At 46.7% G+C, this 19,333-nt stretch overlaps 1 protein-coding gene across 1 annotated transcript in view; it reads left to right on the plus strand.

Moving 5' to 3' along the window:
• The first annotated feature begins 230 nt into the window (after window positions 1–230).
• The window catches only part of PELI2 (pellino E3 ubiquitin protein ligase family member 2), a 159,829-nt gene continuing 140,726 nt past the window's right edge, over window positions 231–19,333 (plus strand). The window contains exon 1 of the mRNA XM_037054367.1: window positions 231–615. Coding sequence (XP_036910262.1) covers window positions 539–615 — 77 coding nt within the window. The 5' untranslated portion in view covers window positions 231–538. The remainder of the gene's footprint in view (window positions 616–19,333) is intronic.

The raw sequence follows: 19,333 nt of genomic DNA on the forward strand, positions 1-19,333 counted from the left end.
TCTATGTTTACATAACATGGGGGCCGATCCGCCGCGGGGCCCGGCCGGGGAAGGCGGGGAGTGGGCGCGGGAGGCCCCACGCACGGCGGGAGGCAGCGCCGCGCGGGTCTGGCTGCGGGCTCTCGGCTGGGGGCGGGGCCGCTCCCACCTGCCCGCGCGCGGCGGGGCGGCTCCGCGGTCCTGCCCCCGCCCCTCCCCCGCGCGCTGCCTCCGCCCCTCCCGCCCTATCCTGTTCCTTTCCTCCCTCCCGCGGGGCTCTGGCGGCGGCTGCAGCGCTCCGCGCGGACAGGTCCCCTGCTGCCGGGTCCCATTTGTTGTCTAGTCTGGCTCGGGGCGGCCGCGGCTCGCGGAGCTCCGGGAAGCCCGGCGGGGCAGACGCGCAGCCACGACGGAGCAGCCTCGGGACTGGCCGCCCCGCGCCCCCTTCGCCGCCGTGCCCTTCCCCGGCGCGCTCACCCCCTTCTCGGGATGGGATTGTAGCGGCGGCGCGGACTCGGCGGGGATCGCGGCGGAGGCGGCGGCGGCCGAGCGGGGCTCCATGTTTTCCCCCGACCAGGAGGAGCACTGCGCCCCCAATAAGGAGCCGGTGAAATACGGGGAGCTGGTGGTATTGGGGTGAGTCCCGGCATTCCCGACCTCGGGGAGAGTAGGGGCGGGCGGCGAGCGCCCCGGGCTGGGTAGCCGCCGCGCTCGCGCATCCCGAAGCGGCGCCAGCGGGGTGGCTCGGGCGCTCTTTGGGGACCACCAGGGCTCTGGGAACGGCCGGAACGGCTGGGATGGCGGGTGCCGAGGCGGGAGCCAGGATGCGCTCTCCGCGCTGGGGACGGCTGCGGAGGAAGTGGAAGAGCGGGCCCGGCCCCCCGGGCGGCGGCGGCGGGGGACTGGGGTGACCTCACGCCCCGCAGGGCTCAGTGCTCGCGCACGAAGTGCGTGGTCGTACCGCAGGGGCAGGGGCAGGGGCTCGACTTCCCCAAGAGCGCCGATTCGCGGAGGGTCGGTCGGGGCCGGGGCTGAGGCGCCACCGTCGCAGGCACTTGGCTGTGTCGCAGGAGACCCCCCGGTTGGCGGAGCTGAGAGGCTCCCGAGGCCCTGCGCCGGGGGGCCCTCTGTCCCCGCTCGCTGTGGGCCCGGGGCCCCGAACTCTGAGCGAGGCGCAGCCAGCGGGCGGCTGCGGCGGGCCGAGCGGTCTGCGCGGTGGGCGTCCGCGGGCCGCCCTTAGCACATTGTTACGGCGACCGCGGCGGGCGGCCGCAGCCCGCGGGCAGTGAACTGTCTCTGACCCGGGCGGGCCCGCAGGCCCTCGGCTCTCGGCGCCGCGAGCGCCCCGGAGGGGCGAGGACGCGGCGGCGCCTGGCCGCACCCCCTCGGCCCCTCCACCCCGGGTCGTGGCCTCGCAGATGTCCTCCCGGCGGCGAGGAGCTCGCTAGCCTTGCCTGCCTCGGCTCTCTCTCCGCTTGTGAAAACCACATTTTGAAGCTAGTAATTATCCACGATCGTTAAACGGCAACAGTGAGAGACTTCATCTACTTCCCGAGTTTCCTTGTGACATTTCTATTGTTTACCCTTAATAAGCCGGGAGGGAGGCTTCGCGGGATGAAAGCTGGATAAAGTGGGCAGTGAAAGGGGAGCGGACTGGGGAGGGGGAAGCGCAGGAAACTCAGGAGAAAGAACGGCTTGGGTTTAGTGCTGGAGGAGAAAGGATTATTTTTTTTCCTTGGGATGTGTCACTCCCGGGAACCCGCGCTTTTGCCCTTGTCTGTTGAAAGACCTGTACTCAGAACATTACGGGTGTTGATAAGTAGGCTTCGCACACAGGTGGGACATCTTAAGAACGGGAAAACTCAGAGCTCTGAAGAAAGTGTTTTGATAACGGAATACCTCGAAGTACATGTCGACTTAATAATTTTAGAAGATTTTTAAAGAGAAGCTTCCAGACACAGGACAGCTCAAAGTTGGCTAGTCCTCGCTTTGCCGCTACAGGGTTAAGTTATTGAAAATCTCGTTGCCTATTTTGAAGCTACGTGCAAATAAGCGTTTTTCTCACCTGCACCTAATTGCACTTAAAAGACGGATGTTAAGGTTCACTGGAAGGAGGGAGGAACGACAAGGAAAAAGGCAGAGTTTAGCTTCTCTTATGTAACCTCAGCCCAACCTAATTTTGTGGAGTTTGGTTTTGTTTGTGTGGCTGGCTTCAGAGTATGTTTAACATGGTGAACCTGACAGGAAAGATTAAGTTGTGCCAGAACTTTATTTCATTATTTCCTTTTGAGGAAATCATTGTTGAGATGCTTCAGAAAAGCCATGTGTGAGTGGGTCTGGAGAGGTTTTGTGTTCATAGCTGGAAGTGTAGGGCACTTCGAAGCCCCGGGAAAGGATTTATACCCTGGATTGTCCCGGGGTCATAGGCTCTAAAGTCGTCTCTGTCAGTGCACAGCCAACTGCGTGTTCTCTAATGCTTTTCCAGGAGACCCTGAGGGTGACATAGATGGCACTTACCTGACACCAGGCAGTTCTGTGTGCACCTGCTATCTGCCCGCACTGTGCAGACACTGAGGATCAGCAGGGGACAAGGAGCTTTCCATTACAGTGTGGTGTGGCAGGCATGAGCAGAAAGAAACATGCAAACAAATGAATAATAAATGACAGTTTCAGGTGTTGCCAGGTATTCAACAGAAGTGGGTTAACTTGGGGAATGTCTGCTCTAGGCAGGTGTTTTCTTTAGGAGGTCAGGGCAAGTCTCGGAGGAAGTGAAATGTGATTGAGACCAGACTGCTAAGAAGATGCTAGTTTGGTGTTGGAATACTTGAGATGAATTGTGGTCTCTTTCTTTTCTTTTTCGAGAGTAGGTTTTTGACTCTCTAGCAATATTGAATACATCAGAGAATGCTGGGGAGCTAGGGAACAGTAGGTAGACTTTAAAAAGTCCCTTAATTTTTATACCCCACCCTTAGGACTTAAGACGGTGTCCTCCCTCTTAAAACAACAATAACAATCAAATAAAAAATAATGACCTTGCATGCCTGATCATCTAGGACATAAATGTTGGTAAACAGAGAATGTGTAGATTTTCATACTAATAAAGTTAATCTTAAGATTGAAAAATGCTTAATATTGAACAGAAAGTGAAAAGGACTCATGGACGTGGACAGCAGTGTGGTGATTGCTGGGGGTGGGGGGTGTAAAGGGACTAAATGATAATGCAAAAATGCAATAAAGAGTAAAAAAATTCAAATGCTCTCTATACATAGAAGCTTCCATGAAATACAAGGCTTTCTTCTGTTTTTGAAGCTGGCGTGTGGTCCTCCTTTATTTTTATATTCTGTCATTGAGATCCTGGAGCACGGGCAGGAACTGTGCTGTGTGTCTGAGTGTCTGTACACATACGTGAATATGTGAGGAGCTATGTATGTGTATGTCTGTGTCCATCTAGATGTACTTCTGCACCTTGTCATGTGCTATACAGTATCAAGGGAATTTCCAGGTGTTCAGGATTTTAGTAGGGTCATCGCTTTCTTGGTAGGTAAGTGGGATTTAATTATTTCATGACTCTGACCAGTGACTGTGCCCCAGCCCCAACTCTTGGCTGTGCCCGTGACGTAATTGAAAGTAGAGAAAATGATTGGTCTCTTAGGTCTTTTTCTCCGTGTTTTAAACCTGACTACACTGTTGAAGTTGGGCAAGTATGTCAGGATTTGAGAGGCTGTTCAGTGTATCGGGGAGAACAGGAAGGCCTGGTCAGGAGACCTGGATTTTATTCCTGCTTTCTTGCAGGCTGGCTTTGTGATTTTTACTTGGTCCCTCATTCTGTCTCTGTTTCTTTCGCACTAATGAAAGTGATCAGATTAGGTAGTCATTAAGGGCCTTCCTGGTCTGTGCCCTGTAATACTGTTAATTGGCTGAAAAGTGGAAAATGTATCATTAATGAATTCTAGATAACCTGGCTTTTGTTGATTTTGTATATTCTCCAGTTGATGGTGCTAGAATTAGAACTTCCTTTAAATAGAAAAGACCAATGTTGTGATTACTTTTTATGAAGTAGATATGTGCAAAAGAGGCCATTTTTTAAAAATTATAGTAGCATAAGCATACATGCATTTGGCTCATTGGTGTTAGGTTGTCCATGAGGGCATTTAAATTTGGTAAAACTTTCTGTTCCAAGTTTAAGAAAGGCAATGATGTTTTGAAATTAAGCTAAGTAGGTTGAACTAGCTAGTATAAAGAAGAGATAATCTGATAGAACTTTAGAACTGGAAGGAGCCTGAGAAGTCCTGGTACATGTTCAGCCCTTTTATTTTACGGATGCAGAAACTGAGGCTCCAGGAGGGGAGGAGACTTTTGTAAGTCCCTAGCGGAGCTGGGTCACTGCAGGGCCAGGTCACTGCTTTCCCGCTTTGGTGCTGGGAATTGAATCCAGAATGGTATTCTGCCTCCCTCATGTAAGTTAGAAAAACAAACGAACAAACAAAAAAACCCAGCCTTGAAGCTTTGAGGCACGCAGCTCTCTTGCTGACTAATGGCCCGTCATGGTTTTGGGGAAAATATTGCTTATACTCTAGTTTCTCTAACCTCACAATTGAATGGATAGTATATTTTGCAAGGCTTTACTTTTCATTTGATGTTTCACAAATGTATTTTTATTGGCTCTTTCAACCAAAGGCTTTTAACCTAGGGTCCACAGATGCAATCCAGGGAGTTCTTGAACTTGGGGGAAAAATTGCATCTCTGTTTTCACTATAACTCAAGCTGAGATTTCGCATTTCGCTCAACTAAGAACAGGCAACAAACAGACTTGCTGCTGGATTCGTTGTTTGCTGCATCAATACAGGGGACATTACTATTGCATCCCAATCTAAAGCTATCTGATAAGCTAAGTATAATTGACTTCACTTGTGATCCTTTGTATTTTACTTTATGCACTTAAAAACATTTTCCTTAGCCTGGCTGGTGTAGCTCAGTGGATTGAGCACAGGCCTGCGAACCAGAGGATTGTGGTTCGATTCCCAGCCAGGGCACATACCTGGGTTGCAGGCTAGTTCCCTGCAGGCCAACTCCCAGCAGGGGACGCACAAAAGGCAACCATACATTGATGTTTCTCTCCCTCTCCCCTTCCCCTCTAAAGGTAAATAAATAAAATAATAAAAAAAAAAAAACCATTTTCCTTAGAAGGGCTGAGCAAGTTTTACCAGATTGCTATTGGGACAACAATGGGTTAAAAACCTTGAAAGTGAAAGCTTATAAATATGACTGAAAGTGAAATACTTTGGTGTAAACCGGCCAGGCTCTACGTGAAGGTCAGAGAGTGCCTACTTTTTCCCCTTTGGATGGTGCAGCGTTCTATCAAGTAAGACAGAGAGGACTGTTGCTTGAAGAGTTCATGGTCTTCATTTTTTAAACAAGCAGCTCCTTATTTCTAGATGCTCTTTTTGTTTTAACCTTGGCACTTTGCCTTGACTCCTCCTCCCCTTGGTAGTAATAAGAAACCTTAAAATATACCCTCACACTCCCTTTTCTCATCCTCCTCTCCAACTTGGGCCCAAAGACATCAAACACAAGTATTGTTTATAGACTAAAAGGCCTTTGAATTTCTTCCTTTTAAAAAAAAATAAAACACAATCTTTACTGTCAGTCAGCGTCACTTGGTGTGTGGGGTGATTTGAAGAGCTCAGATCTGTCGGTGTGGATGGAGTGGCTAATTCTGTGGGCTGTTAAGGGTCACGACGTTCCTGGCTTTGGGTTGCTATATATTCCTTTGCTAACTTTAGCCTTGTTTGGGGTCTATGGCTGTCTGTATGGTTTCTTGTCTGGCTTGCTCAGATTTGTTTGTTTCTCTCTTTAACACACCAAGACTGAAACCTTCATTAGGACTGTTCATTTTTGGTTGTATTTCCTCATGTGATCAATATTTGTTTTATGTAAACAAAAATAAAACCAGGTTGATTCAGTTCCCAGCAACTTTACCAAATGCGTTTTATGCAAAAGATAAAGCAGCTTACGCAGAAAACCCCCAAACTCTTAAAACACACTAGTTGCTATATTTGAGGGAGACTGGTCTGGCCACACTGGGGCCGTGGTCTTGCAGCCGCCGTGCAGGGTGGGGAGGCGGGATCAGCAGTAGCCTCCCTGAGGGAGCGTGTGGGGCTGCAGGCTGGCTTTTGCATGGGGACCACAGTGACTTCGTGGACTTCACTGGTATGGGAGAAAAAGGTGTTTTTAACTCCTTTCCATTTGATTAAGGGTTTTCCTGGCATGTGCAGAATCTGTTTCATAAAAAGAAAAATGAGGGTAGGAATGATTTGTTATTATAATCTTACTGGACTTACTGTCACCTTCATTTTGTTGGAAAATAAAATAACAAAAGCAGAAAGTGCTTCATATCTTTTAGTTTTGTCTAAATTAGATATTTTCAACTACTATCTCACCTACCTCATACAATCAATTTTGAGGTATGCGGCCAGTAATTTATTACAAGTAATAAAGTGTGGATCTTTCAATGATTCAAAGATGTTCCATTAATACTAACATTTCTTTTACCCACTTGCATTCTGACATGTTTTCTCAAGTGTTAGAAAAAGGTGTGGAGTTACATTAGGCTAACCAGGAATTTATTCACTCAACAAATGTTTATTGGGTGCCTCCTCTTCCACACATGGGGAATATAGCTAGACAAGGCAGACGCATCCCTGCCCTTGTGAATTGCTGTCTCATTCTCGTCACAGCCCCTTAGTGAACAGGCATTGCTGATACAGAGTTCATTCATTTATCCTGCAAATATTTGAGCATCTACATGCTCTGCTCAGATGCAGTGGTGAGCAAAGCAGGGTGGTCCTTTTCTGCGGCGCCTACAGCTCAGTCAGAGAGAAAGCAATTTAGAGCCTAAGCTGTGATGGGGGACAGTAGCAGGTCCTCTCACCCTGTGCCAGGAGGAGAAGGGGATGCCAGTGCGGGTGAGAGGGGAGGAGGGCTGCAGCAAGAGGAGACACTGTGTTCTAAGACCCAGAGGTGAGGGGTCCCATCGCTCCTCCGAGGGCGGGAGGAGAGAGTGGTTGGGTGAAATAATGAGAGAGAAGAATGGGAGGACAGGTTGTGGGGAGCTTTGAAAGTTACCAGAAGGATTTTGGGTTATATCCTGAGGGCATGGGAGACTGGCTGGTTTTCAGTGCTGAAATGGGAGTGGGGAAAGCAAAGAGGGATGCAGCAGGAGGTGGAGACCTGAGGCTGGGCCTCAGAGACAGGCGAAGAGGGAATGCAGTGTGAGTGAGCCCGCAGCTGTCCTGGTTCCAGCTTCTGGTTCTAGTCCCTCGTGAGACCTCATTGCACTCCCTGCTCAGAGTTCTGTGTGACTGGCCATCCGTTCATTCAGTGGCTCAGAGATACTGACTTAGGACGGGCACTGCCCTAGGCACTTGGCCCCACACAGCAGCAGGCGAAATGGACCGTGACCCTACCTGCGCCGGTGGTGGCAGCTGAGCCGGCAGACAGGTGGATAAAACATTTAATCTCAGAGAGTGCTCTGAGGAAAATAAAGCAGAACAAGGGGGGAGTAGGTGATTGGGTGGGCAAGAGTGGGGACTAGTGGGGGGATTCTTGTAGACAGGATAACCAGGAAAAGCTTTTCTGAGAGAATAGTCCTGTGTCCTCTGAAAGGGCCTGCCTTTTTCGGTTATTTACTTTCTTCTGTTTAAGCCACTCTACTCCTACAGCCAAAGGATTCCTAGTTTTTTCTTAGTTAAGGTGGGAAACTGTATATACAATTTACCAAAGGGGAAATACATGTGTGAAGAAACATAAGGACAGTTCTTCAACATCCCTAAGCACAAACAGGATTCAGTCGCTGTGCTGCTTGCCGTGTGCCCAGAGTGGTGACTGCATCCCACTGGAGTGCATTGGAACCCTTTGGGCTTTCCTTTGGGGGCAGGGACTCTCATTTCCACGCCCCTCCCCCATAAAGTACAGGGCACGCCTTTTCAGGTGCATGGTGGGAACTCAGTGTCTTGAAGGAATGGATTCTGTGGCACACTCCAGCGCGCCCTGCTCAGCACTGTGGTGACTTCAGGGCTCAGAATGTTTCACTGTTTGGAAGGAATGCAGATTCTGTAGCACAGCTGTGGCTTTGAAAACAATCCTCCCAACATTTAAGGCCCAAGTTAAAGGCTCCCTGGAGTACTAACCACCTACGTTGCTGACGTCCTATACTCCAGTTTCGACCTTTGTTTGTTTTTCTTTTTGACAGTCACCTAACAGTCATTTTGTCACCTGCAGAAAGTTCTGCCTTGAAGGGAAGCAGGCCATCTGTTCCGATTCCGCCAGCTGCTCTGGGCGCATTGCAGTGCACCATGGTGGCGCGGTGTTGAAAGGCTGTGGTCATTAGTGCCTGTTAATGATGGCTGGAAATACTGTGGAATACAGGCCTCTCGGATGACAAACCTAATAAATATGCATCAGGAGTATTTTCAGTAGCAGGTTTTAGGACTATTGCAAGTTCTCTATTGAGGTTTTGTTTCCAGCCATCCACATAATGCTTCTCACTCTCAAACACTTAACTCTGTTTCCTGCTTTTCTGCTTGTGCAGAATCTGTTCTCAGGATAAGAATCATTATTTTAAGCTGTGTACGTCCATTCTAATTTATGCTGGTCTAATAGAATCCCACCAAAGCAGGCAGTTGGGTGTTTGGATTCTAGGCTTTTGGTGTAAAACAGTTCTTTCTTACTCCCAAGTGCCTCGGAGGAGCCGCAGAAGCTCTTTCTCGTTTCCCGTCCCTACCTGGCCTTCCCATGCTGCCTCCTATAGTCATGGAACACGGCACTTGCAATGGGCGAGCAATTAGAATTTCCTGGAGCACTCGATTGATTGGTCACCTTGAGGAAAGGCCCTTTCTGCCCGAGGATTCTAGACGCGAAGTAGTATGCTTCTCGCCACATCTCATAAAGTGGGGCACACTGGACCCTTGCTGGCGTACGGGAGGTTCATTATGGTTTGGCTTGAGGATGGAATCTGTTTTTCCTCCGTGTGTTTGTTTGTCAGTTTATGCTTCTCGACAGAGTTTTTCACATACTTGAACTATTTTCACTTAGTAAGCTTTCAGTAGTTTAACCCTTTAAACCGTCTAATGAAAGGATTGTACCTAATGGTCATGTTCTTGAGGTAGACATTGATCCAAGTTTCCCAGTTGGCTTTGCAGTCAGTTGGAGATCAGATAAGAGAACTCAGGGTTTTGACTTGATCCCATGTTGTCCGCCTGTTGTCTTCAGATATGGTCAGCAATAGGTCTTCATGTGTGCGGGCTGGACCTCCCGTGAGGAGGCGAATCCTCTCCTCTTGAATCTGGGCTGGTCTTGTGGTTTGCTTGGACCAGTCTGTGTAAAGGAAGTGAAGCTTTGTGGCTTTCGGATGTTGCCTTAAGGGGTGTTGTAGCTTCTGTTTTTGTTCTCTGTATTAATTTACTACAATTGCCATAACAAAACACCACAGACAGGGAGGCTTAATGAGCAGAAGTTAATTTTTTTTAGTTTTTGAGACTAAATGTCCAAGATCAAGGTGTTGGCAGGTTTTGTTTCTCATGAGGCCTCTCTGCTTGGCTTGCAGATGGATGTTCTCCCATATTTTTTCTCTGTGTGTGCCCCTCCCTGGTGCCCTTCCTAATTGGGACACTAGTCATATTGGATGAGGGCCCACCCATGGGACCTGAGTTAACTTTAATCACCTCTTTAAAGACCCTCTCTCCAAATACAGTCACATTCTGAGGCATACTGGGGGTTAGGACTTCAATATATAAATTCAGGTCAGAACACCCTCTTAGGAGGCAGTTGCCAGAAAAAGAAGTCTGACTCTCCTGCTGGAGAGAGTGGCTGTGGTGGGTGAGAGGTTAAAAAGCAGAGGAGACCCGGCCAACCCCTAGCCAGTCCAGCTGAGGCAGTGGACCTGGGAGTGAAGTCATCTTGGATCCTTGAGCCCATTGAGCTGCCCCAGTCCACTTCACCTGGAGCAGAGGTGAGCCGTTTCTCCAAAGCGCTGACCAATAAAGAGCCGTGCGTGCCAGTTGTTACAAAATAATTCAGAGTTTTTCTTGAGTGGCTTTTTGTTTCCTTCAGGTTATTGGTTATGTTAATAAGCACAATGTTAGCCTTTTAGATGAGTTATTCCAAATATTAAGTACATACGGTCTGAAAATTTTAGCTAACAAAAGCATTTGTGGAGTGACTTTATCACATGTAAGTCATCTGTGAGTCTCTTTGCATTTGTTAATCTCCATACTCAATATTCCCTCATGAAATTCATTGAGAGCCAGCAGTTGAAGAACGGCCTAGCTTAGCTGAGAACCGTGCTTCTGGTGGATTTGAACACAGCGGCTCTGACCCAGAACAGCTACCGTGTGACACAGATTTCCAGGCCTTTAAAGGCCACCTGACACGAAATAATACAACTAACAGACTTGATTATGGGAGGTCACGAGACCAGCATCTTGCAGGTGCGTGGGCAGAAGAATGTTTCAGCACTGCAGCTGGGAGGTGAGAGGGTGCACAGTTCGCTGCTATTGGTTATTCCACATGGGAGGAGCAGGCACAGTTTCAGCTGTAAACTGGAGTTCTAGCAGGATAGAACTTACTTGAAATCTCCAAAGGGGTCTGTGTTTTCTCTTTTGTCATTCGTTTCCTCCTACCTTTGTCTCCCTTCCTCTGCTGGGACAGTAGCTCATGCTGGCCCTGGCCTTCCCCTGAGAGATGGTGGCGGTGGGATAAAGCCATCATTCTCTGGCTCAGTGATGTGGTTGGAAGCTTGTGCTAGAACCTGTGGATGTTTTGGGGTCAAACCCCTCCCTGCAGAGCAATCAAGGATCAAAGGACCTTTATGCTCTTAACCAGCTGCCCTCTGGAGCCTTGCTTTCCCTGAATGCCCAAGAGATGGTGTCCCATGTGCAGTCCCCACCCACAGAGAGGATCTGCAGCTCCACTGCCCTCCTTCCCCAGCCTCCCAGGGGGCTGCATGCAAACCATCTATGAATCACCCTTGGGGAGGAATAACTGGGTGCTCCCTTTCCAGGCTGTTACTGCAGCCCAGGGTCTTAGCTGGCTGTGGCTCAGCTGTGCCCAGTAGCGGAAGTGTGGGGACAGCTGGGATGGTATTGCCCATAGAACAGCCCCTCTGGTGGTGTATTGATCCTGTTGCCAGGAAGGAAGAGCAGATTCATATTCTGCTTGCTGCAGGTACAGGGTCTCTGCTCACTGTCCTGCTGGCTCTCCCTGTTTGCCCATTACTCCCATGTTAACCTCTGCCTCATCTTCGGAGCTCTCTACTCCCTTTGAACTGAAGTGCAGGCCCCTGCTCAAGAAGCCTATAGAGGTGTCCCACCTTTTGGCATTTCTGGGCCACAATGGAAGAAGAGTTGTCTTGGGCCACACATTAAATACACAAATACTAATGAAAACTGATAAGCAAAAAAAAGGTTTTAAGTAAATTTATGATTTTGTGCTGAGCCCCATTCAAAGCCATCCTGGGCTGCATGTGGCCCACAAGCGCATGGGTTGGACATCCCTGCTAAAATCATCTTTAAAGGGGGCGCATCAGGATCTGAGTGCTTGAGCGTGGTCTCTCTCTGTCTTTCTTTCTTCTTGCAAGAATGAGGAAATCCTGGCTAGGCTGTTGCTACTTAGTGGCCTGATTCTTTTTCTCTTTGGGGAGGTGCACAGGGATGATGTCTTAGTTTCCCATATCGAGTGCTTATTCTCAGCCAGGTCCTGTGCAAAATGCTGCTCATGCCTCGCTTCCTTATGTTCTGACCAGGGGAGGCGGCTACCATCACTTACGTACGTGTGGCTGTTGAGAAACTGGTCCAGGGTTGTTGGACTGTTACATGACGGAGCTCCTGTTTGAACCCAGGCCTTTCTGACTCCAGTACCCTTGTTCATAAATCTCCCCTCTACTGTGTGTGTGGTTTTGAACCCAATTCGTTTTTTAACTAGATCCTCTCCCTCCTGAGTATTCTTACTAAATGCAGTGACAAACCTTCACTCCTTTAATGAAGTTACTGGTAAGATTATTTCTTTTTTAATGTTTACAACTTACATGAACTCTTTTGAGGAAATTGCCTATGTATGTACTTTGCCTGCTTATATTCCTAGTGTATTTTCAAAAGAAGATCAAATATATGATCTCCAGGGAATAAAAATTTGAATTCTCCTAATACCTGCTGCCTTACTTACTTGAGTATATTACAGTTAAATTAATGCTTCAAGGAAGACCTGCTTTTATAATCCAAAATGACTAGAAGTCTCCTTCTCTGGTTTTGAAGCCGTGCAGTTGCGGCATGCACCCCCAAATCTTTCTTTTCTCATTTGCTATTGCCGGTGATACCTTAGGCCAGCATTTGTGTTTTGTTGGTAGCTTGGGAAAGGGGCTTCACGCACTGTCTTCTCAAGTAAAGGTCTGTCTTTTCCTGGATACTAATGTATGTTGATCTTCCCGTTCCTGTCTCGTGATCTTCCTGTTAGTATTGATTCAGAGAAAAAGCCTTCCTAGTTCCTCTCATCTCCTCACTCACAGCACTTAATTCGACTTGTTCTGGCAGTGGAACTAGTTCAGCTAATCTGAAAAGCCCAGGCCAGGCAAAGTGCCTTTTATTTGTTTATTCTAAGTGTTAACTTACACCAGATGCCAGTGTGCAGCTTTGATGGAGCTGTTGACTTAGACCCTTCTGGAAGCTGGTGCAGCTTCATGCTGTCGAGTTGCAGCCTTCCTGTGGACGCAGTTGAGGCTTTTCGGTTACAGATGTGTCGGGGCACATTGGACCCAGAGTCACTTGGGGGCGGGGAGCATGTGTCATAAACAGGCACCATAAGATATCAGATGGCAGAATACCAAAGGACAAATATAGCATCTTGATAAGCAGCATTAGATGTTGTATTGAGAAAAAGCAGAGACTTGGAAGCGCTACAGGGGAGTAATTCAATCAGGAGGTTCTGATAATGTAATAAACTACTCCAGGGTGAAACCTGAGTGGTTTACACAGCCTAGGATGCCCTTCAGCTGAATTATTGTCTTATAATGGTTCTCTGCCCCTGTGCTGCTGTTTTAAATATTAAAAATAACAACTCACCTGGTTCGCAGATAGAGAAAAAGACACAAATCTTCATCAGCCGGAATAATCTGTGTGCCCATCCTCCCATCTCCGACGCCTTCCATGGCTGTCAAAGCTCATGTTTTGGGTTTACTAGTTGGGAATACTGTTCTGGGTAATTATGCATATAGACTCCATATTGTAGGAGAAATCAGACTGCTCCTTGATGGTGCTGAGTAGTTTAGCCGTGGTGGGAAGCCTGCAGGCTTCTTTAGCTTCTAGGAGAGCCCACCCACATCCCACATTCTGTCCTGGAAGGGAACGTGGCTCTCCTTCGTTCTCCTGGCAGTTTACTGACTGTAAGAGGCAGTGAGGACTTGGGTCCCTTGCATGGTGTGTGAGGCTTGCGAGGGGGCGCAAGCCCCTGCCCTGTGCTCGTTGCTGCACTTCAGCAGGATGTGATGCCCTCCTATTGGAGAAATGGGGAAACAGAAGTGCTGGGAGATTCCAGTGACTCCAGCGAGCCGGTGAGCGGCTGTTTAGTAAAGTATTTTGAAGTTTAGGAGTTTGAGTCCTGGTCTCAGGTTCTAAAACTTATACATGTCCTACTTCTCAAAGCCTGTAAATCCTATACCACTGTCAATAGGAACTTTTAATAATGAACTTAGTGTTTGGCCCTAGGTTCTGAATTTGTGTTTGTAACAATGGAGGTGCTGGTGATTTCCCCACTGGACCACCTGCGACGGGCAGACAATGGTGTAGGGACAGCCCCGCAGGGAGCCGGCCCCTCCTCACTGCGTGATGGCTTTGCCTGCCAGCACTTCCCTTTATGGGCCTCTCCTCAGGCCCACGAGAGGGTCAGAGCACGCCTGCCCCTGTTTTCCTGTTGCCTCCATTCAGATCAAATGTGGACAATAGCCCTGCAGCCCCTCAGGAGGAGGGCTCTGCAGAGCTCCTTAAACTCAGCTGAAGTGGATTTTTCTGTGATCTGATTGTTTTTTAATCCACTTGAAGGCTCATCATGTTCGTTACCATAAATCACGTACTCTTTGATTTTGCTACTGTAGTAATTTCACCCCAATTTCTTCTAGGGTTAAACCACTTTTAAATTATATGTCATAGATCCGTATAAGTTTTAGATGGCAGTACTGATCATTAACACTAATCATTTAGCTTTCCTCCACTGACAAATTTGTAAATGGAAATTTTTAGGCTAATCATTTATTTTCAGCTAATATGGAATTAATTTAAAAGCTCTATGCTAGCCCTGGCTGGTGTGGCTCAGTGGATTGAGTGCTGGCCTGTAAAGCAAAGGGTTGCTGGTTCGATTTTCAGTCAGGGCACATGCCTGGGTTGCGGGCCTGGTCCCCAGTAGGGGGCGCTCAAGAGGTAGCCACACATTGATGTTGCCCTCCTTCCCTTTCCCTCTCTAAAAAATAAATAAATAAAATCTTAAACAGAAGGTCTATGCTAAAAAGATGATATATAAAGAATGTTAATGAAATTTTGGAAGAAGGAAATCACCCACAATATTAATATTATTTTTATTTTTCTGCACATACACTTTGTTATTGTCCATGTACAAAAATATTTTATATACTTCATTTTACACATAATATATGTCCTGCTTTTGAAAATGTTAACTAAAAACTGACCTTTATTTTAAGAATTTGATTAATGCTAGATAAGCCAAAGATATTTTTTTCTTGATCAGAACAGATCTGTTTCAATAGGTTATCTGCACAATTTCTGCTTTTTGGGGGGTTTGGGTAAAGTGTTGGGAATTGCCAAATGATGTCCATGGTTCTTACCTGTTCAAACAAGATCTGCAAGAGGAGAAATACAGGTTTATTATATTCACCGAGACCTTTACATGATCTCTGGAAGTCTAGCATGGGTTCTAGGGAATGGCTTCTGAAAATAAGTTTCTTAGGAATTTAGGGGAAGGGACACTTTGAAAGACGTGTCTCCCTGTCAAGCCCAAGATAACTTACGGTTTTGCCCTTGGGGCCTTACCTCCCAGCCTCCATTAGGTGTTCGTAGAACTTCCTTCCTGTTTTTTCCATCTGTTGCGCTTTTGCCCCTCAGTTCCCTCTGCTGTCCCCTGCTCACCCAGCATTTAGCTCAGGTGTCACGTCCAGCACGATGCCCCTCCTGACTCCTCCTCCCTTTCCTTCCAGCCTGGAACAATTATTTTTAATGGGGTCTCTGTGCCTTGTAAATGTCCCCTTCTTCGGGAGCCCCTTCAGGCCAGTGCCAGGTTTCACTCACTTGCTCTCTGCCCTAGCATCTCCTGTAGGACCAAGCACTCAGTGACTGGGTGGATGGGGGGTCAAGGGTATTTATCGATCGGGTTAAGAAATGCCATCCTGGAAATTACAAGCTTTCTAATATGGTGGCTTTTTACTCCTTTCTTTGCTCCCGGCTCCGGTTTTAAATAATGGATTATTAACGTTTAAACAGGTATTTGTTTTATTTATAATATTTTAATTAGCTTCCTAAAAGCATGGTCCTGTTTGCATCTTTCAAGTTGCAAGGTTCTTCAGCATATCACCATGATGGGTGCTCATTGACAGTTGTCTCTTTGGCCCTAAAATGAGATGGTGGTAAGTTTTCAATATTCCTTTTAAACTTTAAGAAAGAGAAGGGGTTAAAGTGGATGAGTACAGGGATGTGGTCTGAAGCTGACAGTAATTTCGGTTTTAAATGATCTTAGTGTGTGGTGTTAAAAATCTTTCTAGAAAAATCAACAAATCCAAACATGTTTTGACAGTGATGAATCTTTACTTTTGCTCAAAGTTAGTTGCTGTGGTGTCTTATCTTTCCACTCTGAAGTCACAGATAAATAATTCTTTCCATTATTATTTCCTGATGCTTATCACAGTGGGCTATTGTGTTGGTGTGCTGGTTGGGTCACTGCTTTCTCACTCTGCATTTTCTACTTTCAGAGTCCCTAGAGTTTTAGACAGCTTTGTGCTATTAATGTATATATGATGTTTGCTGTTTAGGCAACTTCAGTGTATTTGTATGTCCTCACAAACATACTTGTGTGTTGACTTTTCCCTTCCATCAGACCTGTTGAGTATAGCTTGTTATGTAATTGAAGTGCGACAACTGGGTACTCTGGCAACCAACTTGAGTTTGGCTTTTTTCATTTCTTTTTAAAAATCATTATCACAAGGAACCTGAGATTTTGCCGTTAAACTGTTTCTTTTGCTGGGGAGAGCTGTGTGCAGGAGGGGACTATGAGGCATTTTTCTTCCCTGCTTTTTTCTTTCACCACCCCCCCCCACCCCCAGTCCAGTTTCCTGTCCTGCCTTCAGTTCGTAGAACCCACCAGTGAGTGTTTGTCTCCTTTGTGTATTCCCACTCCAGTTCTTACAGGGACCATAAGAGATAATGAAATGTCTAAAATTCAGGTTATTCACAGGATTGATAACAAATAAGAGGAAAATGTGAGCGTAAACAGTTGCGCACACATGGGAGAGCAGTGTGGGGGTATGGATTATTCTGGATCAAGGCCCTTGTCCTTCATGGTGTCTCTGCAACCCAAAGGCTGTGTTCTGAGGGTCAAACCCATACAAACCCGGCTCTCTGAGCATGTGGGCTGCCTCATGACTTGACAACATGTGGAAGGGAAAAGACTGTCCTCAGTGTGTGCACACATCTTTGGGAGTGAGCTGCAGTCTGTTTCATTTGTGAATCGTAGTTTTGTAAAGTGGCTTGATGAATTTGTTCATTTGGTTTTGATTGGACCATGATAAGACAATGTCTTATGGTGAGTGCTGGGCTGATTATTTTTGCCTTGTAGATTTTTCTTTCTGATGTATTATGAACACCTCTCAATAAAAAAATGAACAGAAGTTGCAGATATTTTCCCAGAATGAGAAATAATGTTCAGGCCTGGTAGCCCAGAGATTTTGGTAAATGTTGGTAGTTGAAGAGTCAGTTTATTATCGAAGATCTGTCTGAAGTGAGATTTCTCCAGGAGCTGACATGTTTGGCTTTCTGTTATAAATGTATTAGCTACACCTGGTGACTGTTATTAAATCAAAAACAGCCTTTATTTTTTCTCATAGAAAACATTCCAAAAGCTAGAACTCTGGCCTCTTCTGGACCAGAAGTAATTGGGTAAAAAAAGACTAACAATTTGCTGAATTTTCTGCTTATTGAGAAAATTGAGCCAAGCTTGAGATAGTAAGGCTTTCAGTTACCCAGGAGTTTCAGGCATGGCATGCTAATGGACCATGGAAGTTTTAGATTAGCGGATAGTTGAGTAGAAATCTCTACAGGGGACTTCTTTCCTGTGATGTAGTTGACATACAGCTTTGTATTGGTTTCAGGTGCACAGCGTCACAACTTGGTGTTTGTATGTAGCACGAAACGACTGCTGCACCAAGTCTAGTTAACACCCATCCTCATCCATGGTCGCAGATTTGTTTCCCTCGTGATGAGAACTTTTGTGATCGGGGACGATTTTGATAAAATGCAGTAAATATGTGGAGTCTACTGAGTCTTGCTGTGATGGCTTAGGTTTGCCTTGTGGATCCAGGTGAGCATTAGCGACCATTGAATGACCCTGAATTTGAAAGCTAGAAACCTGGGACCCACAGGGATCCTATGAAAATCTGTTTTAAAACTTGTTATTTCCATAAATAAAATTTTGAAAATAGAGATTATGTATCAGAGCCAACTGTGCCTTGGTGAAGTGCCAGTGGCTCACTTGCATTGTGCGTATTTGGGTGCTGCGGTGTCCCCTGGTGGAGTGCTGGCTGTGCCGTCCACGGCTTCTTCGGTTGCGCCCAGGGCCTCTGGGTGTAGGTGGTGTGGCAGGAAAGCAAACACATTTGCTTCTGTGGAGCATATGATTTAGAAGCATCAGTGTTAATTGCCAGATTATATTTTTAACCTTTTAACTGGTGGTTTTTCTTAATGCACTGAGCTGTTGAAAATGAGATTAAATCAGGGTTTCAGCTGAGGAGAATTGGTACCTGAAAGCAAAGGTAGAGCTTGTCGTACATACGTGAGAGGCCATTCTCCAGGGCTGTTCATTTGGAGGGATGCCTTTGTTTAAATGAGAATAAAAATAACAATGGACTCCTTGAGCCCACTCACCTTGGTAACTGTGGCATTCTCTGATGTAATTTATTGAATGCCAAGTGTATTTAATTGATGTATAAAGCATGGAGTTTATATGGGACATCTGCCAGTGTTCTCACTTTCAAGTTGAATGGGTGTCTTTCTTCTCCTTTTTCTCTGTCTTCATTGCTGTTCTCCTCCTCCTCCTCTTCCTCTTGTTGCTGTTGTTGTTGTTGTTGTAGGTGAGCAGACTTAAGATTATTCCTATTCAGGAGACTGGCAGTTTGCCTTTAACAACTAACTTCCTGTAGGACTTTCAGGTGGAGGAGAACCCGCCAGCATAGAATTAGTCTGTTTTCCAGCTCTCCTGAAAAGCTGTTTCCCTTTTCCTGCCTTCTGGGTAGAGGTGACAGTGACCAGGCTTGGTGTCTGGTCCTGCAGAGCTGGGAAGGTTAGGTTGGGTGTTGGCAGAACACAGGGAATTTTACCCACCCAGTAGAAACTGCTTTCATCCGCTTATTGCACGAAAGGTGAGGGCTTCAAGTTCATAGGGAGGAGCCCAAGATAGGGTCTGTAACCTCTTTCAGAAAGTGGTTTAGGGCTTCTCATTAGCATAAGGATCTCAAAGTAACTTTGCTTTCCTTGGGAGATGCCTGGTGAGATGATTTTCTCAAGTGAAATTTGAGAATTTCTTTCCAGCCATTGGAGTGGGTAATAAGAAAAAAAGGGGGGGGGCTTTTGCGGCCACATTAACAAGTAATTGCTTCGTGTCTGGATTAAAGTGGAGCAGAGGAATGAAAACCTAAGCTATCCAGAGTTTACTGGGCCTTTAGAGCCTGTTCTGTGGCCAGGACAGCACACTTTTTCCAGGCCCCCCAGGGAGCCTGGTTCCTGGTCGCCTCCAGAATGTTGCTTATTCGAGTATCCAGGGCTGATTCTTCTGTGGATGGTGAGGCACACGCACAGGCAAGGTGGTTTTGTGCAGGGTTTTCTCCTTTGTAGGGTACCAAGGAGCACAGTTAGTGTATGAAAAATAACCACTCACATTAATGTGTGGTCTCTTAACATCTTCATCAGTCATTAAAATAAACAACGAGATCCTGTGATCAAAGTGAGGCTGGTGGTTTGGCTGTAAGGTCTTAAGCCATTCTAAGTTAATTTAAGTTGCTTGTGTGCTTTATTTACGGGGTTAAACGTAGATT

The sequence above is a fragment of the Sturnira hondurensis genome, unplaced genomic scaffold, assembly GCF_014824575.4.
Source record: "Sturnira hondurensis isolate 20B ecotype Veracruz unplaced genomic scaffold, ASM1482457v3 Scaffold0008196, whole genome shotgun sequence".
Taxonomy (NCBI): domain Eukaryota; kingdom Metazoa; phylum Chordata; class Mammalia; order Chiroptera; family Phyllostomidae; genus Sturnira; species Sturnira hondurensis.